Source organism: Macaca fascicularis, chromosome 16, assembly GCF_037993035.2.
Source record: "Macaca fascicularis isolate 582-1 chromosome 16, T2T-MFA8v1.1".
NCBI classification, from domain to species: Eukaryota; Metazoa; Chordata; class Mammalia; order Primates; family Cercopithecidae; genus Macaca; species Macaca fascicularis.
In genome coordinates, this window is record NC_088390.1 from 68,341,242 (window position 1) to 68,366,048 (window position 24,807).

General features: G+C 37.7%; 1 protein-coding gene and 1 pseudogene across 1 annotated transcript in view; one reads left to right on the top strand and one right to left on the bottom strand.

Annotated features, from left to right (window-relative positions):
* The window catches only part of EFCAB13 (EF-hand calcium binding domain 13), a 240,572-nt gene that overhangs the window by 39,417 nt on the left and 176,348 nt on the right, over positions 1–24,807 (top strand). The window contains exons 9-12 of the mRNA XM_074020056.1: positions 1,190–1,261; positions 8,658–9,152; positions 11,940–12,077; positions 13,352–13,423. Coding sequence (XP_073876157.1) covers positions 1,190–1,261; positions 8,658–9,152; positions 11,940–12,077; positions 13,352–13,423 — 777 coding nt within the window. The remainder of the gene's footprint in view (positions 1–1,189; positions 1,262–8,657; positions 9,153–11,939; positions 12,078–13,351; positions 13,424–24,807) is intronic.
* On the bottom strand, positions 4,079–5,614 carry LOC102116455 (protein DEK-like; annotated as a pseudogene).

A 24,807-nucleotide genomic window follows, 5' to 3' on the forward strand; every position in this document is an offset into this window, starting at 1 on the left:
CTACTGCAAACTTCCTAAGATCTAGATGACTGAACTTCAGATAGCATTTTTATAATTCTCAACTCATTGAAGGTCTTATTTATATTTTTCAATTGTGTATTTTTTTCCAAGGCAAGGAAACCATTGGCAATCCAAGAAATTTCCTACAGCTGAACTATAGTCAGGATGTTCAACATCACTTTACTTGGAGCTGGAGGCATTTGTTTTTGAAGTTGTGCATAGTAATAATATGTCATTGTAGATGTTGAAAGGTTTCTATGATACCAAAAGTTTATCAAACATTAAACTTTTTAAGTGAAATAATTGGACAGTAAAATAAACTTATCTTCCTGTCTGTGGAAAACAATAAAAATTTGCTTCTTCCTCTCAGAGTTTTCACTTATGCATATTATTGAACAGTTGATTTTTTATGAATAGACTGAAGAAAAAAAATCACTATTATTGTTAGATAAGTAAATTTTCAGTCTTTTTCATCTTGGATGGCAGACAAAATCAAATATTTGGAGGCAAGAATTATTGAGCAAAGCGTTTTCTATCTCTGTGCACAATTGAAATGACATTATTCAAGGTCACTGCATCTGAACACATCCTCATTCATGCATTATCCAAGAAGAAAAATGGTCTTTGACGGGCAGGGGCAGGAATAGTGGGAAGTTATGAGAGTGCTGGACATGGAGAAGGTACAAAGTAAATCATTGTCTGCTATTCACTATGTAGAATTGCATTGTTTTTTATTGCCTTCTGTATATTTTGTTCAGTCAAAAATAATTTTTAGTGATAAGAAGTAGGTGCTTTGCGAGGCATTGGGGAAACAAATGAAAAACACATCCTCTGTTCTTGAGGAGTTCACAATCTAGAAATGAAGTCAAAAGAGTAAGTAAATACCTGTAATAAACTCTAAAAAACATGTAAAATGAGAAAATATCCTGATTAGCATGAGAGCTTAAAATATGACTATTTCTTTTGATGAAAAACTCTTTTATTAAGGAGAAAAGACCATGGCCTTACTCTTATGTTTTAGTGTGTACTGAGTTATCAATTCATGATTTCAGATTCTATTCAGAACTTGTAATAGTTGGCTCTTTGTTCCTACTTGCCACACATTCTGTGTTGTTTTCATGTTAGAATAGGATGGCAGATATATCTATGTTCAAAAGTAAATACAGTATTTGAACTTATTCTATTACAGGTAACCACATGGTGGATATTGGGGATATTATATTTATTTTGAATGAGCTACAGGAACAGTATGAGGATGTTCGTAAGTGACCTCTTGTTGCTATGACAAGTTTTGTTTATAATTAAAGTCTTTACATTAAATCTTAATTTATAAGCTTTATTTTATAAAGGATTTTGAAAACCTCTGAATAATTTACCCTCTTAAATCAGGGAGATAAAATATAATACTCAAAATGCTATTTACATGTCTTCTTTTTAGAAATGTCTATGCATGTTCTTTGCCCAGTTATTAATTAATTAATTAATTATTTATTTATTTTGAGATAGCGTTTTGCACTTGTTGCCCAGGCTGGAGTGCAGTGGCGCGATCTTGGCTCATTGCAACCTTTGCCTCCTGGGCTCAAGTGATTCTCCTGCCTCAGCCTCCGAAGTAACTGGGGTTACAGGCATATGCCACCATGCCCAGCTAGTTTTGTATTTTTAGTAGAGAGAGGGTTTCACCATGTTGGTCAGGCTGGTCTTGAACTCCTGACCTCAGGTGATCCACCTGCCTCAGCCTCCCAAAGTGCTGAGATTATAGGCGTGAGCCACCACGTCTGGCTCTTTGCCCAGTTTTTAAAGGTTTTTTTTTTTTTCCCCACTGTTGAGTTGTTTGAATTCCTTATAAATTCTGGATATTAATCCCTTCTCAGATGAATAGTTTGCAAATATTTTCTCCCATTCAAGAGGTTGTCTCTTCATTCTGTTATTTCTTTTGCTGTGCGAAGCTTTTTGGTTTAATATAGTCTCATTCGTCTATTTTTGTTTTTGTTGCTGGTGCTTTTGAGATCTTAGTCATAAAATCTTTGCCTAGACCAATGTCCTGTAGACTTCTCCCTATGTTATCATCAAACAGTTTTTTAGTTTCAGGACTTATGTTTAAGTTTTTAATCCAGCTTGAGTTGTTTTTTGTATATGATGAGAGGGGTTTAGTTTCATTCTTCTGCATATGGTTATCCACTTTTCCCAGCACCATTTATTGAAGAGGGTATCCTTTTCTCAGTGTACATTCTTGACTGCTTTGTTGGCTTTGTTGCTCTGTTGGGCATAAACCAACAGTTGATCAGTTGGGTGTAAATATGTGACTTTATTTCTGGGTCCTTTATTCTGTTCCATTGGTCTCTGTGTCCATTTTTTTTGAGATGGAGTCATGCTGTGTCACCTAGGCTGCAGAGCAGTGGTGTGATCTCAGCTCACTGCAACCTCTGCCTCCTGAGTTCAAGCGATTCTCCTGCTTCAGTCTCTTGAGTAGCTGAGATTACAGGCATGCATGGCCATGCCTGGCTAATTTTTGTATTTTTAGTATGGACGGGGTTTCAACATATTGGTCAGGCTGGTCTTGAACTTCTGACCTCAGGTGATCCACCTGCCTCGGCCTCCCAAAGTGCTGGGATTATAGGTGTGAACCACTGTGCCCGGCTTTTTTTTTTTTTTTTTTTTTTGATTTAGATTAATTTTATTGACAAGATTTATAAGAACAAATTAAATATTTAAAATCAAAGGCCAATTATTAGGTCTCATTTAGTTGCTTATTTTGTTCACTTCTATTTACCTTTCCCTAGTGTCTAAGTAACTATCAAACAAGTCAAACCTGTGAAAATGCCTGTTAACATTCAACATATATATTTCTGTTCTATGATGCAAAGATATTTTTCAACACTTAATTGGTACATCAAATGTGTCATTCTGTCATAAGCAGCATGTTTTAAAATTCAGATTTAATAAACTGATTTAAGACAGTAAATTGAAAGACAAAATTAGTCTCATTCAGGAGTCGTCCATTATGTTGATCATCTAGAATCAACACTGATTAGCCAAACTTTAAAAGCCAGAGCCCCAACTCCAGAGAAACATTAAATTTCTTTAATGTAAAAGTATATTATTTTTGAGACACACTCTGTCAGAGATATCCACGATTACTTGCACATTATATTCTGGCATTATAATCTGGTACTTTAATCGTAATCATGAAGGTGGCTAGGTTTCCGGTAAATATCAGCATTTTATATGGGCAAAAGCAGTTAATAAAAATTGGTTCATTTACTATAAGCCAAGTGTGCTTGTACTTAATCCCACCCTTTCCCAAAGTTTTTGAAGCTTTGATATGTTGATTTTTGGTCTGTCCTTAATATAAAACGTACCTACAGACACTTTTACAGAGTTAATACTAAAATTACAAATTGATGACACTTTCGAGCAAAGCAGGATAACTGTTCCTTCAGTGTTTCATCACTGAATTGACTTTCCCTGCTCCATCATACTGTCTGGCTGAACACTGACATTCCATAGTCTACAACTGTAAAGATACCTACCTATGTGAGTTTAAAAAGTGGTCTGCACAAAAGAAATAAAAAACTTTATATGCAACAAATTGTTTTTTAAAAATACAAAAATAACACCTATCACTTTTGTCATGCTAACAATCTGACATATATACACATGCAGGAGAAAAGTTCCAATTCAGTCATCTGGACAACTGTAGCTTGTATATTTTTAATATGATGGACACACTGCCACTGAATTTTCACACTGACAGAGATGTGTATTCAAAATATTTCATATACTAAATACTGCAATCTCTGTGTGTATAAATCCCAGTCATAATAGTTTTTGTTCTACTTGATTAAAAGTATGCCTTAAGCAAGCTAATATTAAGTGCACTAAAAACCACGACAGTTCAAGAATCTATGACCTTATATAAAGAAACCCAAAATGTACAAAATACAACTATAAAAGCAAGATTAATTAATGCCATGCAAGATTTTAACTAAAAATGGCATAGAAATGCAATTTAAAATAGCAAACTCAAATTCACATAACACTCAAGATAATGAGGTCAGCAGTAAGTTCTATCGTTGCTTAAAAAGGATTTAGAAAAGGAAATACATTCTCTTTGCTGGTATAATGGTATAAATCAGATCTTCGAATCTATGGGAACGAGTCATCTTCTCTGTCCTCTATCTCAAGAAATTAGCTCTTTTACATTAGCTGTTTTTATGAAATCTTTTCTTTCAGTTAAATCATAAGTAGGATAATTTTCATAGACCTTTTTGCAAATCTGTTTCATTGTGACTTCTTCCAAGTTAGCACTGGCCAGTAATTTATTGTTTCCTTTAATTCTTCATCTGTAGGGGGTTTCTTCAACTTTTTAATTAAAGGTTCATCATCTGAACTGTCCTCAGACTCACTTTCTTTTTTGGAACTGTTTTGATTCTTCTTGGTGGTGCTGCCATCTGCTTTCTTAACATTGACACTTTTCACATATTTTTTACTTTTAGAAGTAGCTTTCTGTTTAGGTTTTCCTCTTTTGGCTGTCTTTTTTTTGGTGGCTCCTCTTCACTTTCTTTATCTTCATCATCTGAAGACTCTTCCTTGTTTTTCTTTTCTTTTTTTTTTTTTTTTTTTTTTTTTTTTTTTTTTGAGACGGAGTCTTGCTCTGTAGCCCGGGCTGGAGTGCAGTGGCCGGATCTCAGCTCACTGCAAGCTCCGCCTCCCGGGTTTACGCCATTCTCCTGCCTCAGCCTCCGGAGTAGCTGGGACTACAGGCGCCCGCCACCTCGCCCGGCTAGTTTTTTGTATTTTTAGTAGAGACGGGGTTTCACGGTGTTAGCCAGGATGGTCTCGATCTCCTGACCTCGTGATCCGCCCGTCTCGGCCTCCCAAAGTGCTGGGATTACAGGCTTGAGCCACCGCGCCCGGCCTTCTTTTCATCTTCATCACTACTAGATACATCTGACAGAATTTCAGGATGTTTGGTTCGCTTAGCCTTTCTTGCCATTCCAGAACTGTTCCGTTCCTTTTTACTGCCTTTGCTAGAAGTTTTTTTAGATTTTGGCAATGGTTTGCCAGAAGGCTTTGGATGCATTAAGAAATTCAAGATCCTTTTCACTAGTTCACTGTTTACACCTGATCTCTCCAAATCAAGAACCTCACAGATGCTCTTTAACATGGCATTTCTAAATTTTTTCAACATTTGTTACTTCTTTTTGTATTGGACACTTCCTTTTTCAAACGGAAAGCCACTGAACTGACCCACATTCTTAGTGCCTGGCCTGTTATAAAGCAGTTTGTGTAGATTTCTAAGTTCATCGGTTTTCTTCTTACTTAGAAAAAAATTTATCCTCTCAGTTTCACAAAGTTTCTGCCCCTTTCCTTGTGCAATTGTAAATGGCTCTCTCTGTAAGGTAGAAACTTGCATTGTCAACCTCGCTACTTTCTTCTTTTCCCTCTTGCCTTCCATGATGAGACTCTTTTCTTTTTCCTCCTCCTCCTCATCGTTGTCCTCGTCCTCTTCTTCCTCGCTCTCCTCTCTGGTACCAGACATTTTGGGTGCTTTCTCGCATGCGGACTGGGCGGGGGTTCCCTCGCCCTCCGCAGCAGGGTCCGAGGTGGACATGCTGTGAACCGCGGATCCCGGCCGCCACGGGCCTGGCACGCGAGGGCACGAGGAGGTTCTGGGAGGTGGCGGTGGCCAATGCCGAGGAGAAGGCGTGCCGGGCGCTGTCTCGCTTGACGCTCGCGCTGCGCGCTGGCTACCCAGAATCAACAAGGTGTGCCCGGCTTCTATGTCTATTTTTATATATGTTTTGGTTGCTGTATTAGTCTTTTCTTATGCTGCTAATAAATACATACCGGAGACTGGGTAATTTATAAAGGAAAGACATTTAATTGACTCACAGTTCCACATGGCACTTTATGTCTTTTCTTTGGAGATTTTAATTCATTTACATTCAAGGTAATTATTGATATGGAAGGATTTTACTACTGCCATTTTGTTAATTGTTTTCTGCTTGTTTAATAGATCCTTTGTTTCCTTATTTTTCTCTTCTTTTATGATTGATTTTTCTCTATTGATTTTTTTCCTTTTTATCTTTTATTTACTGTAGGTTTTTGATTTGTGGCTACTCTGAAGCTTACAAAATATCTCGTAGTTATGACAGGCAATTTTAAGCTGATAGCAAGTTAGCTTTGCTTGTATAAACAAACTATGCTTTTACCTCGTCTCTCCTTCTGCATTTATAATTTTTGATATCACAATTTACAGATTTTTATATATTGTCTCCCTTAACAAATCATTGTAGATATTATTATTATTATTATTATTATTATTATTGTTGTTTTTTGAGACGGAGTCTCGCTCTGTCGCCCAGGCTGGAGTGCAGTGGCGTGATCTCTGCTCACTGCACGCTCAGCCTCCCAGGTTCACGCTGTTCTCCTGCCTCAGCCTGTGGAGTAGCTGGGACTACAGGCGCCCACCACCATGCCGAGCTAATTTTTTTGATTTTTAGTAGAGACGGGGTTTCACCGTGTTAGCCAGGATGGTCTCGATCTGTTGACCTCCTGATCCGCCCGTCTCGGCCTTCCAAAGTGCTGGGATTACAGGCGTGAGCCACAGCACCCAGCCAGCTTTTATTATTTTTAACCTTCATACTATGTAAGTGAAGTGCACACCACCATTACAGTATTAGTGTATTCTGACTTGGTGTACTTACCTTTACCAGTGAGTTTTACACATTTATATGTTTTTGTGTTACTAAACAGCATCTTTTTCTTTTGGCTTGAAGAACTCTTTTTGACATTTCATGTAAGACAAATCTAGAGGATGAATTCTTTCAGCTTTTGTCTGGGAAAGTCTTTATCATTTCTGAAGGACAGTTTTTCTAGGTACAGTATTATTGGTTGGCAGTTTATTTCCTTCAGTACTCTGAATATATTTTCCATTCTCTATGAACCCATAAGGTGTCTGCTGAGAAATTTGCTCTCCTTATTGGAATGTATATCTTATTTACTTTTCTCTTGCTATTTTCAGAATCTCCCTTTTGTTCTTGATATTTGACAGTTTGAATATAATATGTCTTGGTGTAGTCTTGTTTGAATTCATCTGATTGGAGGCATTTGGCCTTCCTGTACCTGGATATTTACATATTTGCCCAAATTTGGATTGTTTTCTGTTCTTGTTTATGTAAGTTTTCTACTCTTTTGTCTTTCTCTTCTCCTCCATAAACTCTTATACCTTGACCATTTTCTCTTTGGATGCTGTCCCATAAATCCTGTAAGCTTTCCCCATTATTTTTCATTATTTTTCTTTTATTCTCCTCAGACTATGTATTTTCAAATAATTTGTCTTCAGGTTCACAGATTCTTTCTTGTACTTGATCAGTTATGTTGCTGATGTTCTCTATTGTATTTTCCATTTCTTTCATTACACTTTTCAACTCTTGATTTTTGTTTGTTTATTTTCTTTTGTGTAATTTCAATGTCTCTGTAAAATTCTATTTTTGGTCATTTATTGTTTTCCTGATTTCATTGAATTTTTTTCTCTGTATGTCATTAATTTTATTCCCTGAACTTTCTCTAGACAATTAGTTTGAATTCTGTCAGGAAGTTTCTATATCTTCATTTATTTGGGGTCAGCTATCAGGAGATTATTGTGCTCTTTTGGTAGTATTATGTCTCCTGGATTTTTCATGTTTCTTGTTGCCTTATGTTAATGTCTCTGCATTTGAAGGACTGGGAAAGCCCTTAATCAGTCAGAATCAGAGATTCTGGGCAGGCTGTTTGGTGTGGTCCAAAAGCCTAAATCAGAAGTGTCAAAGATTATATTTTTACCTGCTCACTAACCTATTTATCTGTTAGATAGTGTACTTAGAGATACATATATAGCACCATCTTTAAGTATTTTCAGACTTTAATATTCGAATATTTTCATTTATTTATTTTCAATTGTTCATTCTCATAGAGTCTGAAATAAGAAACTTTTTTATTTCCTCTAGGCAAAATTTATTCATAGTTGAGATTATACTGCTGCTGCTTGACCGTCTCATAGAGTTGTTTTGAGGATCAAATATTATAACATTTGAAATGCTTTAAAATGTGTTATTCAAATGTAAGATAAGATTCTGAAACATCAGATAAATTTTGTAAATGAAGTCCCAGTTTGGGGCATTGTGTTAATATTTTTCTAAAGCTGTTGTGTTATATATGAAGTTATTTTTTCCTCCACAAATACCAAGAATATTTAGGAGAGTAATTACTTAAGTTCTAATTTTATAAATCAAATCTCCCCTTTCCTCATAGTTCTGTACTTTTATAAGTAAGGAATATCTGTCTGTATTAGCTTATTAGTCTATAACCTTTGTCAATTGGGAAAGAGTGGGGAATGAGAACCATATGCTTCATTAGGCTATCATTTTAGTTTCAGTGTAACTTTAAATAGCGTTGGATGGGAATATGTAAATATATTAAAGCAGCACATTATATTTGACCTAGTTAATGGTCCAATCTTTTGACTGTCAGTTCTTTAATTTTTTTGGTTTGTTTTATATGTTTAAGCAACTAATAATTTCTTGAATAGTTTTCATGAGGACTTAGTTGTTAGTTTTGAAATGTGTTGCAGATTATACAGGTAAATGAAATAATTGTATATTTCTCTTATTTAGCAATTACGGAAGAATCACCTTTGGATGAAATTACTTCAGACAGAAAGTTATCAAGTATAGCAGGATGCTATCTAAAATATAAGAAGAAAAACAGTTTATCTTCCAAACTCCCTGAACCTTCAATATCCAAAAAGTTAAATAACAAAAGCAACCAATATTATAGCAAAATTATGGAGAACGATGACCTTGAATCTAAAAGATCAAAAAATACTTGGCAAATAAGAAAATTTCTGGATGGGGTCAGCAGCAGTAATGTAGGAGTCCAAGAACCATATTCAAAGAATGGCATAAACTTTAAAAAACATTCAGAGAAGGGTGAAATTCATGACTCAAAGTCTAAACCACAAAGCTTGAAGAGTAGTACAAGCCTCAGTAAGTCGCTGGATGAAAGTGATATTTCTAGTATCCCAAAACTTCAGAAGCCAACTGTAAGAAAGCGTTCCAGCCTCCTAAAGCAGGTTTCGTCTACGGAAAAAACTGCAATTAATACTCTGGGTAAATATTAATCTAGCTTCTCGAGTTCTTCAGTCATCACAGAAATGAACAGAATGAGTCAATTATTAGATAGTTGTAAGCATTTCAATTGTTAACACCCTGGGTAACCACCACTTCTTTTTTTTTTTAATTTTAAAATTATTTATAGACACAGGGTTGCCCAGGTTGGTCTCAAACCCCTGGCCTCAAGCAATCCTCCTGCATTGGCCTCCCAAAGTGCTGGGATTCACAGGCGTGAACCACCATGCCTACGCAAAAATTCTGGAAACGTACAGTAGTGATGGTAGTACACCTTTGTAAATGTGATTAATGCCACTGAATTATATGTTTGTCTATTATTTATTTTTTGAGTCAGAATCTCACTCTGTCACCCAGGCTGGAGTATAGTGGCATGATCCTAGCTCACTGCAGCCTCGACCTTTTGTGTTCAAGTGATCCTCCCACCTCCTCAGCCTCCCGTGTAGCTGGGAGCATAGGCGCATGCCACCACACCCAGCTAGCTTTTTTTTTTTTCATAGAGTTGGGGTCCCACTATGCTCCCAAGGCTGGTCTTGAACTCCTGGCCCCAAGTAGTGCTCCCGTCTTGGCCTCCCAAGGATCTGCGATTACAGGCATGAGCCGCCAAGTCTGGCCTGCCACTTCTGACATATAGACCAATGGATATAATATTGTGATTTTGATGATAATTCCGTTTCAGATGTCCTCTTTAGGGAGGAGTTTAACTTTTCCTGAGAAACTTATTCAGTGATTAATTGGAGTCATTAATATTCCCTAGAAAGTAGAAGGCCTGGCTTCTTTTGGAAATGTTTATTTTGTAATTTATTAAATATTTAAACAAGTAGGAAATCTATGTGAAATTTTTGCTTAGAGTGCTGTAATTTAAATATATAATATAGTACTTCAGGTATTATCTCTTATGGAAGGAGAATATCAGGAAAAAAATAATACTATATATCTAGGTCTCCAAATCTTTATGATTTTTCTCAAAGATAAGCAATGGTTTCTCAATCAATATATTTTCTCTCTCTGTATTTCATCACAGAAGCAGTGTGTATGGAACCCAATTAAAGATTTCTTGTAGTCCTCTGCTGAAGTTGCTTAAGTCATATTTATTTATTCTCTTTTAAAAACTCACTGACTTTCATATCACATTTAGTATTTAATGTAATAGATAAAATGATTGTTTAGTGAAAAATTTGTGATTCATACCTTAGTGCAAATTCAAATAACTCAATGGAAAAAAGGAATATGATCTATTAAGGAGGCACAGTGATGATCATCCTGTTTCTGATTCCTTTACCAAGGCACTGCTGCTACTTTGTGCCACATTTGTATTTCTGAGAGTTATTTTTATTTCAATAAGAATTAAAACCTTGGGTTAAAGGAATAATGAAACAGCAGACAGACATGGGTAGAAGAGGCTGTCAGAAGAAAGTGGTATCTACCTTTCTCGTGTCACTAAAATAAAATGATGTCACCTACCACTGCCATATTTAATGTTCTGAATATAGAGAAGTATGTGATAGTTTATCTGGCATAACTTCCCAAAACAAATTGATGGTAATTGGAATTTTATGGAATATGACTGCCTGTATGATTTACATTAAAAATCCTAACTTTTCACTTTTAAATAATTTTACTTTCTTAAGAGTCACAAAAGTAGTACAAACATTTCCATCAGGACATGATCTAAACCAGGAAATTAACACTGATGCAATACTGCTTACTGATCTACAGACCTTATTCAAATTTTGTCGTTTTTCCATAAATGTTCTTTTTCAATTCCAGAATCTAATCCAGAATTACCCACTACATTTAGTTGTCACTTTTCCTTAGTCTCCTTCAATCTGGGATGCTTCTTCAATCTTTCATGACCTTGATACTTTTGAAGAGTATTGACTAGTTGTCTTGTATAATACCTTTCATTTTGGATTTTTCTTTTATTCCTTCATGAATAAATTCAGATTATGCATTTTTGGTCAGATTACCTCAGAAGTGATATTGTAACCATCTCAGTGCATCATAGTAAGAAGCACATGACGTCTACGTGTATTTGCTTCTAAGACTTTATTTTTTGAAGGTTATGAACTGAAAACATGGTAGAGTAAATTAATGGGAGGGTGAAGAACTCTACAGTTTTGCTTGGAATTCTTCAATTTAAACAAAACATTTTGGTGTTTTTATTTCTTGGACTCATTAATTTTACACACACACATATAAACACACATACACACACTCAGGCTGGAGTGCGATCTCAGTGCACTGCAACCTCTGCCTCCTGGGTTCAAGTGATCCTCCTGCCTCAGCCTCTTGAGTAGCTGGGGGTACACACATGCGCCATCACGCCCAGCTAATTGTTGTATTTTTAGTAGAGACAGGATTTCACCATGTTGGCCAGGCGGGTCTCGAACTCTTGACCTCGAGTGACCCACCTGCCTTGGCCTCCCGAGGTGCTGTGATTACAGGCAGGAGCCACCATACCTGGCCCCATTAATTTTATTTTAATCAGAAGCCAGCAGCATTGGCTGGGCCACTGGAACAGGCTGTTCCCCCAAACAAGTAGATTATATAGGTTTATAGAATGTTAAGACAGTTCTGTGTTTGAGCTATAAGAGAAAGATTAAATATAATGTTATACAACAGATATATGGAAAGAAAAGCAGTCCTATAAAATCTATAAGGTAATATAAAATAGATAAAACTTCTTTAATTTCTACAGATTTTGGGTATTAATTGCTTTTGACACATGAATTCTGTTGCCTAATTCTCTACATTTTGTATATTTAGAAAACTTCTGTGAAGCTATCAGTAAACTTCAAGAAAATTACATTTCAGCAGAAGGACTTCAGTCTATTTTGCCTTCAGTAGGAATTACTTTATTAGATAAAGAATTCCAGAAGATTGTGACAGACACTAGTAGAAATGGTGAGAGACTGATAACACTGAAGTTTCTGAGAAAGTTAGGTATTTTTATGGGATAGTATTAAATATTGGAGGAATTCCTCTCAATTAGAAATTAGGAATGGGTCATTCTAAAGAAAATTCAGATATAAAAATGGAAAATAGTAAAAAAAAAAAATCCTGTAAGTTCTGACCAAATGGATTGGTTTGGAGCATGTAGGCCTTTCATATTTCCAGATCATTTCAGTAAAGCTCTTCATCACTATCCCCTAGCTGTGCCTATTAATAGTAGGGTGGTACTGGGGAGACTGATCCAGTTGTAGCGAGGTTCAGACAGTAAGATCGAAATATCTAAGGGGTATGGAAATCTCTACGCAAATAACCCAAGGATCCAAAGATTAATAATTGGAGATTACAAAATATGGGGGAATTTAGAGCCAGGTATGCTTAGCAGTTAACATTTAGATGTTGAGTGGCGTATCCCAGTTGCCAGCCTAAGTTAAAAGCAGAGTTTAAGTTTCTAGGAAGGGTTTTTATACTAGAGAAGTTATTTTTATCAGTGACTAAGACTTTTCCACAACCGAAGTTCAATTGAGGAGAGGAAGGAGGTGACATTTTGGGGAAAGACTGATTTGAGAATAACATTAAAAGTGAATCCTCAGAATCAGGGCACAATTTCTTAGCTAAGGTAAATCAGAAAGAAGATTCACTTAAAAATTATATAAAGAGTGGGTGGCACTAAAACTATTGAGTCCTTTTTGCTGCTTGACATGATCACTGTGAGGGTTTATATCTAAACATAGGTAAAACTTTGGACCACATGGATACTAGGGAGATAGAGATGGGGATACTTGGTTTTGTTAGGGCTGGTTAGTATTGTTAAGGTGTCTTAATGGATAGCATATTGAGTGGGTTTTCAAGATGGTATGAAATAGACTCCTTAACTCTCTCGTGGTCTGTCTGTATGGATATGTTTCTTTTTTCCTAGATCTGTTAAGAAATTAGTATCTAACTCAGTCCTTTGCATGTAATAGATATTGAAAAATCAGGGACTGTGTCTTTCTTATTTTTGTATTCTTGGTGCCTAGCATGGTTCTTGGCACTAATATGCTCCCAATAATTGTCCAAATGAACTGACCTAATCTAGAAAGAATTATAAGAGACATGACATGAAGGAGAAATAGGATGATGAAATGAAGGATCAAGTAAATTTTAAAAATAGTTGTGTTAAAATGTAAATTTACCTGTATGCAAAAATACACCAGAATGTATAATCTAAACTCTTTTTTTAAAAACAGAGAATGGAATGGTGGAGTTAGATGACTTTATAAGTACTCTCGCCAACGAGCAAAGTTTTCCTGAATGCAATGGTAGGTAGGAAATTTGTTTTAAAATGATTTAGAGGGAAGAACAGTGCTGATTGAGAAGAATTAGGTTCAACAGAACTGGGCTTGCTTTTGGATGGATACTTAATAGTCCTGTGACTCTTAGGCAAGTCAGTTGCCAGTTTTTAAAAACTTGCTATATCAGAGTAATAATAGCTCAGGTGTTCACCTCACAGAGTTGTCATGTGAATTTTGCAAACTGAACAGTGATCCATAAATATATGGTAATAATGATCATGTGGAGATCAAATAGGTAATTAGTAACATTGATTAGGAATTGATGGGTGATATGTTTTTTTTTTTTCCCCCAATGGACTTCTTTGAATGAAATACTCGTTTGGTTCACCTTTGATTTAGAACTTTTAAAAACAACTTTATCAAGGTATAATTTATGTACATGAAATTCACTCATCCACTGATTTTTATTAAATTGATTGAGTTGTACCACAATACTCTTTTTTTGCTTGCAATATTTTTATACAAATGATTAAATATTTTTTAGCAAGATTAAAATGAGAAAGATATTAAAGCTTGCTGTTTTTATTTTGTTCTGTTTATGCATATGCTGAAAAAGAAACATAAGCTTTTTGTTTCTTTCCAAAAAATTCCCCAGATAAGGAAAGATTAGTCCAAAGCAAGAGATTTCCTTTTGTACTTACATGAAGAGACTTATGTTAAAAGCTACATTATCATTTGTCATTTCTGATGAATGTAAGTGGCGAAGTGTCTGGATTTATTGAAGACAATATTAGTAAATCGATTTCTTTTAAAAAGTGTTCCTTTATGTTCAGTTTGTAAGCAAATAGACTATTATTATTATACTTTAAGTTCTGGGATACATGTGCAGAATGTGCAGGTTTGTTACATAGGTATACACATGCTATGGTGGTTTGCTGCACCCTTCAACCTGTCATCTACATTAGGTATTTCTCCTAATGCTATCCCTCCACTAGCCCTCCACCCTCCAACAGGCCCCAGTGTACGAAGTTCCTCTCCCTGTGTCCACGTGTTCTCATTGTTCAACTCCCACTTATGAGTGAGAACATGTGGTGTTTGGTTTTCTGTTCCCACATTCATTTGCTGAGGATGATGGTTTCCAGCTTCATCCATGTCCCTGCAAAGGACAGGAACTCATTCTTTGTTATGGCTGTATAGTATTCCATGGTGTATATGTGCCACATTTTCTTTATCCAGTCTGTCATTGATGGGCATTTGGGTTGGTTCCAAGTCTTTGCTATTGTGAACAACACTGCAATAAACATACGTATGCATGTGTCTTTATAGTAGAATGATTTATAATCCTTTGGGTATATACCCAGTAATGGGATTACTGGGTCAAATGGTATTTCTGGTTCTAGATCCTTGAGGAATTGCCATACTATCTTCCACAATGGTTGAATTAATTTACATTCCCACCAACAGTGTAAAAGCGTTCCTATTTCTCCACATCCTCTCCAGCATCTGTTGTTTCCTGACTTTTTAATGATCACCATTCTAACTGGTGTGAGATGGTATCTCATTGTGGTTTTGATTTGTGTTTCTTTAATGACCAGTGATGAGCTTTCTTTTTCATGTTTGTTGGCTGCATAAATTTCTCCTTCTTTTTTTTTTTTTTTTTTGAGACAAAGTCTCACTCTGTCACCCAGGCTGGAGTGCAGTGGCGTGGTCTTGGCTCACTGCAGCCTTTGCCTCCTGGGTTCAAGTGATTCTCCTGCCTCAGCCTCCTGAGTAGCTGGGACCTCCTGAGTACAGGTGCATGCCACCATGCCCGGCTAATTTTTTATATTTTTAGTAGAGACAGGGTTTCACCGTGTTAGCCAGGATAGTCTTGATCTCCTGACCTTGTGATCCGCCCACCTCAGCCTCCCAAAGTGAAATCTCTTCTTTTGAGAAGCGTCTGTTCATATCCTTTACCCACTTTTTGATAGGTTTGTTTTTTTCTTGTAAATTTGTTTAAGTGCTTTGTAGATTCTGGATATTAGCCCTTTGTCAGATGGATAGGTTGCAATATTTTTCTCCCATTCTGTAGGTTTCCTGTTCACTCTGATGATAGTTTCTTTTGCTGTGCAGAAGTTCTTTAGTTTAATTAGATCCCATTTGTCAATTTTGGCTTTTCTTGCCGTTGCTTTTGGTGTTTTAATCATAAAGGCTTTGCCCATGCCTATATCCTGAATGGTATTGCCTAGGTTTTCTTCTAGGGTTTTTATGGTTTTAGATCTTACATTTAAGTCTTTAATACATCTTGAGTTATATTTTCTATTAGGTGTAAGGAAGGATTCCAATTTCAGTTTTCTGCATATGGCTAGTCAGTTTTCCAAACACCATTTATTAAATAGGGAATCATTTCCCATTGCTTGTTTCTGTTAGGTTTGCCGGAGATCAGATGGTTGTAAATGTGTGGTGCTATTTGAGGCCTCTGTTCTGTTCCACTGGTCTATATATCTGTTCTGGTACCAGTAACATGCTGTTTGCTGTTTTGATTACTGTAGCCTTTTAGTATAGTTTGAAGTCAGGTAGCACGATGCCTATAGCTTTCTTCTTTTTGCTTAGGATTGTCTTGGCTATACAGGCTCTATTTTGGTTCCATATGAAATTTAAAGTATATTTTTAATTTTGTGAAGAAAGTCAATGGTAGCTTGATGGGGATAGCATAGAATCTATAAATTACTTTGGGCAGGATGGCCATTTTCACGATATTGATCATTCCTATCCATGAGCATGGAATTTTTTTTTTCATTTGTTTGTGTCCTCTCTTATTTTCTTGAGCAGTGGTTTGTAGTTCTCCTTGAAGAGGTCCTTCACCTCCCTTGTAAGTTGTATTCCTAGGTATTTTATTCTCTTTGTAGCAGTTGTGAATGGGAGTTCACTCATGATTTGGTTGTCCACTTGCTGTTTTCGATGCATAGGAATGCTTGTGATATTTGCACATTGATTTTGTATCCTGAGACCTTGCTGAAGTTGTTTATCAGCTTGAGATTTTGTGCTGAGACGATGGGGTTTTCTAAATATACAATCATGTCATCTGCAAACAGAGACAATTGAACTTCCTCTCTTCCTATGTGAATACCCTTTCTTTCTTTCTCTTGCCTGATTGCTGTGGCCAGAACTTCCAATACTATGTTGAATAGGAGTGGTGAGAGAGGGCATCCTTGTCTTGTGCCGGTTGTCAAAGGGAATGCTTCCAGCTTTTGCCCATTCGGTATGATATTGGCTGTGGGTTTGTCATAAATAGCTCTTATTATTTTGAGATATGTTCCATCAATACCTAGTTTATTGAGAAGTTTATTGAGAGTTTTTAGCATGAAGGGGTGTTTAATTTTATTGAAGGCCTTTTCTGCATCTATTGAGGTAATCATGTGGTTTTTGTCATTGGTTCTGTTTATGTGATGGGTTACATTTATTGATTTGCATATGTTGAACCAGCCTTGCATCCCAGGGATGAAGTCGACTTAATCGTGGTGGATAAGCTTTTTGTGTGGCTGGATTCTGTTTGCCGGTATTTTATTGAGGATTTTCACATCAATGTTCATAAGAGATGTTGGCCTGAAATTTTCTTTTTTTGTTGTGTCTCTGCCTGGTTTTGGTATCAGGGTGATGCTGGCCTCATAAAATGAGTCAGAGTGGATTCCTTCTTTTTCTATTGTTTGGAATAGTTTCAGAAGGAATGCTATCAACCCCTCCTTGTACCTCTGGTAGAATTTAACTCTGAATCAATCTGGTCCTGGGCTTTTATTGGTTGGTGGGTTATTAATTACTGCCTCATTTTCAGAACTTGTTATTGGTCTGTTCAGGGATTCAACTTTTTCCTGGTTTAGTCTTGGAAGGGTATATGTGTCCAGGAATTTATCCATTTCTTCTAGAGTTTCTAGTTTATTTGTGTAGAGGTGTTTATAGTATTCTCTGATGGTAGTTTGTATTTCTGTGGGGCCAGTGCTGATATCCCCTTTATCATTTTTTATTGTGTCTATTTGATTCTTTTCTGTTTTCTTCTTTATTAGTCTTGCTAGCAGTCTATCTATTTTGTTAATCATTTCAAAAAAACAGCTTCTGGATTCATTGATTTTTTGAAGTATTCTTCATGTCTCTATCTCTTTCTGTTTTTCTCTGATCTTAGTTATTTCTTGTCTTCTGATAGCATTTGAATTTGCTTGCCCTTGCTTCTCTAGTTCTTTTAATTGTGATGTTAGGGTGTCGATGTTAGATCTTTCCTGCCTTCTCCTGTGGACATTTAGTGCTATGAATTTCCCTATAAACACTGCTTTAGCTGCGTCCCAGAGATTCTGGTACATTGTGTCTTTGTTCACATTTGTTTCAAGTAACTTATTTATTTCTGCTTTCATTTCGTTATTTACCCATTAGTCATTCAGGAGCAGGTTGTTCAGTTTCCATGTAGTTGTTTGGTTTTGAGTGAGTTTCTTAATCCTGAGTTCTAATTTGATTGCACTGTGGTCTGAGAGATTGTTATGATTTCCATTCTTTTACATTTGCTGAGGAGTATTTTACTTCCAATTATGTGGTTAATTTTAGAATAAGTGCGATGTAGTGCTGAGAAGAATGTATATTCTGTTGATTTGGGGTGGAGAGTTCTGTAGGTGTCTATTAGGTCTGCTTGATCTAGAGCTGAGTTCAAGTCCTGAATATCCTTATTAATTTTTTGTCTCCTTGAGCTGTCTAATATTGACAGTGGGGTGTTAAAGTCTGTCACTTTCACTGTGGGAGTCTAAGTATCTTTGTATGTCTCAAAGAACTTGTTTTATGAATCTGGGTGCTCCTGTATTGGGTGCATGTATGTTTAGGATTGTTAGCTCTTCTTGTTGCATTAATCCCTTCTTTGTCATTTTTGATCTTTGTTGGTTTAAAGGCTGTTTTATGACAGACTAGGATTGCAACCCCGGTTTTGTTTTGTTTTGTTTTTTTTTGCTTTCCATTTGCATGGTAAATATTTCCCCATTCCTTTATTTTGTGCCTATGTGTGTCTTTGCATGTGAGATGGGTCTCCTGAATACAGTACACTGATGGTTCTTGACTTAATTTGCCAGTCTGTGTCTTTTAATTGAGGAATTTAGCCTGTTTACAGTTAAGGTTAATATTGTTATATGTGAATTTCATCCTGTCATTATGATGCTAGCTGGTCATTTCGGACATTAGTTGATGCAGTTTCTTCATAGTGTGATTGGTCTTTATATACGAGTGGTTTTTTTTTTGCAGTGGCTGGTACCAGTTTTTGCTTTCTATATTTAGTGCTTCCTTCAGGAGCTCTTGCAAGGCAGGCCTGGTGTTGACAAAATCCCTCAGCATTTGCTTATATGTAAGGATTTTATTTCTCCTTCACTTATAAAACTTAGTTTGGCCGGATATGAAATTCCAGTTAGAAAATTCTTTTCTTTAAGAATGTTGAGTATTGGCTCCCACTGTCTTCTGGCTTGTAGGTTTTCTGCAGAGATATCCGCTCTTAGTCTGAAGGACTTCCCTTTGTAGGTAACCTGACCTTTCTCTCTGGCTGCCCTTAACTTTTATTTTATTTTATTTTTTTATTGAGACGGAGTCTCGCTCTGTCACCCAGGCTGGAGTGCAGTGGCACATCTCTACTCACTGCAAGCTCTGCCTCCTGGGTTCACACAATTCTCCTGCCTCAGCCTCCCACGTAGCTGGAACTACAGGTGCCTGCCACCACGCCCCGCCAGTTTTTTGTATTTTTTTTAGTATAGATGGGGTTTCACTGTGTTAGCCAGGATGGTCTTGATCTCCTGACCTCATGATCTGCCTGCCTCGGCCTCCCAGAGTGCTGGGATTACAGGCGTGAGACACTGTTCCCAGCCAACTTTTTTCCTTCATTTCAACCCTGGAGAATCTGACGATTTTGTGCCTTAGGGTTGCTCTTCTTGAGGAGTATCTTAGTGGTATTCTCTGTATTTCCTGAAGTTGAACATTGCCCTGTCTTGCCAGATCGGGGAAGTTCTCCCAGATAATATCCTGAAGTGTGTTTTCCAACTTGGTTCCATTCTCTCTGTCACTTTCAGGGTCCCTAATCAATTGTAGGTTTGGTCTTTTCACATGGTCCCATATTTTTTGAAGGCTTCATTCATTCCTTTTCAATCTTTTTTCTCTAATCTTGTCTTCACACCTTATTTCAGTAAGTTGATCTTCAATCTCTGATATCCGTTCTTCTGCTTGATTGATTCAGCTATTGATACTTGTGTATGCTTCATGAAGTTCTTGTGCTGTGTTTTTCAGCTCCATCAGGTCATTTATGTTCTTCTCTAAATTGGTTGTTCTATTAGCAGTTCCTGTAACCTTTTGTCAGGGCTCTTAGCTTCTTTGCATTGGGTTAGAACATGTTCCTTTAGCTCAGAGGAGTTTGTTGTTACCCACCTTTTGAAGACTACTTCTGTCAAATCGTCGAAATCATTCTCTGTCTAGTTTTGTGCCCTTGCTGGAGAGGAGTTGCAATCATTTGGAGGAGAAGAGGCATTCTGGTTTTTGGAATTTTCAGCGTTTTTGTGCTGGTTTTTCCTCATCTTTATGGATTTATCTACCTTTGATCTTTGGATGGGGTTTCTGTATGGGGGTTCCTTTTGTTGATGATGTTACTGCTTTCTGTTTGTTACTTTTTCTTCTAACAGTCATGCCTCTCTTCTGCAGGTCTGCTGCAGTTTGCTGGAGGTCCATTCCATACCGTATTTGCCTGGGTATTACCAGTGTAGGCTGCAGAACAGCAAAGATTGCTGCTGCTCCTTCTTCTGGAAGATTTGTCCCAGAGGGGCACTGGGCTGATGCCAGCCGGAGCTCTCCTGCATGTGGTGTCTGACAACCCCTGTTGGGAGGTCTCTCACCGTCAGGAGGTATGGGAGTCAGGGACCCAATTGAGGAGGCAGTCTGTCCCTTAGCAGAGCTCGAGTGCTGTGCTGGGAGAGCCCTCTCTGTTAGGATCCACTGCTGTCTTCAGAGCCAGCAGGCAGGAACGTTTAAGTCTGCTGAAGTTGTGCCCACAGCCGCCCCTTCCCCCAGGTGCTCTGTCTCAGTAAGATGGGAGTTTTATCTATAACCCCTTGACTGGGGCTGGTGCGTTTCTTTCAGAGATGCCCTTCCCAGTGAAGAGGAATCTAGAGAGGTAGTCTGGCTGCAGCCGCTTTGCCACACTGTGTTGAGTTCCACCCAGTCCGAACTTCCAGGCCTTTTTAGCACTGTCAGGGGAAAACCAAGGTACTCAAGCCTCAGTAACGGTGGACGCCCCTCCCCACACCAAGCTTGATCGTTCCAGTTGGACTTCAGACTGCTGTGCTGGCAGCGAGAATTTCAACCCAGCCTAGCTTGCTGGGCTCCATAGGAGTGGGTCCTGCTGAGCCAGACCACTTGGTTCCCTGGCTTCGGCCCCCTTTCCAGGGGAGTAAACGGTTCTGTCTCGCTGGGATTCCAGGTGCCTCTGGGGTACAAAAATAAACTCCTGCAGCTAGCTTGGTGTCAGCCCAAACAGCCGCCCAGTTTTATGCTTGAAACCCAGGGCCCTGGTGGTGTAGGCACGTGAAGGAATCTCCTGGTCTGTGGATTGCAAAAACCATGGGGAAAGCATAGTATCTGGGCCAAATAGCAGTCTTTCAAGGCTTCCCTTGGCTGGAGGACGGAGCTCCCCCCACTATCCCCCGCCGCCGCCGCCTGCTTCTTGCACTTCCTGAGTGAGGCGATGCTTCTGCTCACCCTCCATGGGCTGCACCCACTGCCTAACCAGTCCCAATGAGATGAGCAGGGTACCTCAGTTGGAAATGCAGGAATCACCCGCCTTCTGTGTTGGTCTTGCTGGGAGCTGCAGACTGGAGCTGTTCCTATTCCGCCATCTTGCCAGCAGTCTCAGTGTTTGCATAGTTCCTAAAATTCCTTAGTTATTGATTTTTAGTTTTATTATATTGGGATCAGAAAAATACTTCATATGATTTTGACTTTTAAAAATTTGTTGAGACTTCTTTTGTGGCCTGATATATGACCTATCCTGGAGAATGTTCGATGTGCTGATGAGAATAATGTGTATTTGCAGCAGTTGGATGAAATATTCTGCAAATGTCATGTTCATTTGGTCTAGAGTGTAGTTTAACTTTGATGTTTCTTCGTTGATTTTCTTTCTGGATCATCTGTCCGTTATTGCGAATGGTGTGTTGAAGTCCTCTAGTAGGATTGCATTGCAGTCTGTCTCTCCCTTTAGGTCTATTAATGTTTGCTTTATATATTTGGGTCCTCTGTTGTTGTGTACATATATATGTATAATTGTTATATCTTCTTACTGGGTCAGCCCCTTTATTATTATATGGTGACCTCCTTTGTCTCTTTCTACAGTCTTTAATGAGATTTCCTTGAAACCACTATTTTGGATTCTTGATCTGAGAGCTCACATATTGCTGTCTTATTAAGGTCAGTCACTAGCTCTTTTCTCTGTCCTTCTGAGGAGGTCATGGTTCCTAGTTTGCTGTTCTTCCTTGTGGATGTATGTCTATATCTTCACATTGAACCATTAGTTATTTATTCCAGTCTTTGCTGTCTAGCTTGTTTTGGTCTTCCCAGCCTATATATGCTTAGAGGATTTTTGTACTTTGCCTGTTGAGTCCCGTTAACCCTAGATCACTGCATCTTTTTGGCACTAGATTGTATTTTGAACCCAGATTTGCCTTGGCTTCACAAATGGTCAGAGTCCTACATCTCTCAAATGGAATACTCTAGCTGTGTGGGAAGGCTGTCTATAGGTTCATGATGAGTGGAGCTATGGCATGTGCCTTCCTACAGTGTGGTACTGCTGAACAGCCACTCTGATTTGGTATCTCCTTTGGCTGAGATAAAGAGCAGAATTTTGTGGCCTGGGGTTGCTGGTCCCACCTCCCTTTTAGTTCCTAGCTGCCCTCAGGGGTTTTATTGCCTATAGGCACTCATAATACTTCCTTTGGGTTGATTCAGGAATGGTTTTCCTGTAAAGGAACCCAAGATGGTGGGGAAGCTGGCTGACTGCCATGGTCTCACTTTTTCCACTGTAGAAATGAAGATTTCAGGGGGACTTTTCCTCATGGCACCTGGCAGGTTGGTGGAGAGGTGTTGTGGATATAGAAGTCTTTTTCTCTTACCATCTGCTTGGAGATTTTCACTTCTCTATGCCCCCAGGAGTCATTTCAGCTTCAGATATGAGTTCTGGGATATTACTGGTGTTAATCTTGGCACTGGATATTTGTTTTTGGTTTTCAGTAGGGGAGAATGAAGCCAGATTGCTTCTGCTCTGCCATTTTGGTGACATCACACTTCTGGTTTCTAAGGTTAATTTATGTAGTATGTATCGGTAGTTCATCCTCTTTTATGGCTAAATAAATCTATATTATATTGTATGGATATTCTTTACTTTGTTGGTGGCCCATTGGCTCATGGACATTTGATTGTTTCCAATTTGGGGCTGTTACAAATAATACTGAAATTACCATTTGTATACATGTTTCCCTCTGGACATACACTTTTATTTCTCTTGGGGAGATTCCTAAGAGAAGAATTGCTAGTCTATATGGTGAATTTATGTTTAACTCTTAAAGTGTCAAAATTGTTTTCCAAAGTGTCTATAACATTTTCATTTTTCACCAGCAATGTATGAGGATTCTAGTTTCTTCACATCTTGTCAACACTTGATATTATTTTATTATTATAACTTTATAATAGGTGTGAAATGGTATTTCACTGTGGTTTTAGTTTTGCATTTCCTTAATGAGTAATTTTGTCAAGCATATTTTCACATGCTTACTAGCCATTCATAATCTTTTTTATGAGACTGGGTCTTGCTCTATCGCCCAGGCTGGAGTGCAGTGGCTCAATCACTGCACGCTGCAGCCTAGACCTCCTGGGCTCAAATAATCCTTCCACCTCAGCTTCCCAAGTAGCTGGGATCACAGGCACATGCCACTCAGCCTGGCTAATAAAAAAAAATCTTTTGTAGAGATGTGGTCTCCCTGTGTTGAACTCCTGATATCAAGCAGTCCCCCGCGTTGGCCTCTGAAAATGCTGAGATGACAGGTGTGAGCCACTGTGCCTGGCCACCATTCATATGTGTTTATTGAAATATTTATCCAAATCTTTTGCCTATTTTTTGAATGTCATTTTGCTTTATCTATAGTGTTTTAGAGTGTATCTTTTTGTATAAGTTTCTTTAGTGGTTGCTTCAGGTATTACATTACATATTAATGACTTATTATACTATTGGTGTCATCATTTTACCAGTTCAAGTGAAGTATAGAAATTTTATCTTCTTTTATGCCCTTTACTCTCCCCCATTTATAATTGTCTTAAGTATTTCCTTTATATACAATTAAAACTACATCAGAAAGTGTTAACATTTTGGCTGCAAGCATTAAATATAATTTATGAAACTAAACAGAGGGACTAGGTGCAGTGGCTCACATCTGTAATCCCAGCACTTTGGGAGGCCAGAGTGAGTGAATTGCTCAAGTCCAAGAGTTCGAGACCAGTCTGGGCAACATGGTGAAACCCTGTCTCTACCAAAAGTACAAAAATTAGTTGGGCGCGGCGGCGCACTCCTGTAGTCCTAGTTACTCAAGAGACTGAGGTGGGAGGATCACCTGAGCCTGGGAAGTTAAGGCTGCAGTGAGCCATGACTTCACCACTGTATTGCAGCCTGGGTGATAGAGTGAGACCCTGTCTCAAAAAACAGACAAACAAACAAACAAGGAACAACTCAGTAAGAGAAAGAATGCCTATTATATTTCATATTTGGGCTTGCTATTTTCTTTGTTCCCTCTTGAGTTTCAAAGTTATTTTTTCCTTTTCTTTCTGAACTTCCTTTAGACATTAATAGGTTCACTGGCAACTAATTCTCTTAATTTTCTTTCACCTGAGAATATCTTTGTTTTACCTAGACTCCCAAAGAATACTTTTTCTGAGTATAAGATTTGGGGTTGACAGTCCTTTTACTTTCAGCATTTGGAAAATATTGTACCACTTCCTTCTGGCTTCCGTGATTTCTGATGAAAAACCCTATCATGCAGATTGGTTTATTCTTTCCCTTGTAGGCAATGTATTGTTTTTTTTGGCTATCAATATTTTTTTCTTTCTCTTTAGTTTTTACAACTTTAATTATGATGTGCCTTGACATGGATTTCTTTGGGTTTATCTTGTTTGAGGTTCAATAAGTTTCTTGAATTTGTAGGTTAATGTCTCTTGCTTAAATTTTGGGAAATGTTCACTCATTATTTATTTGAGTAATTCTTAGCTCTGTTTTTTTCTCTTCTCTTTCTAGAACTCTGATAATAAAAATGTTAGATATTTGTGTATGTTTCTATACAATCCTGAAACTCTGTTAATTTTTTGCAGTCTATTTTCTCAGTGTTGTTCATTGA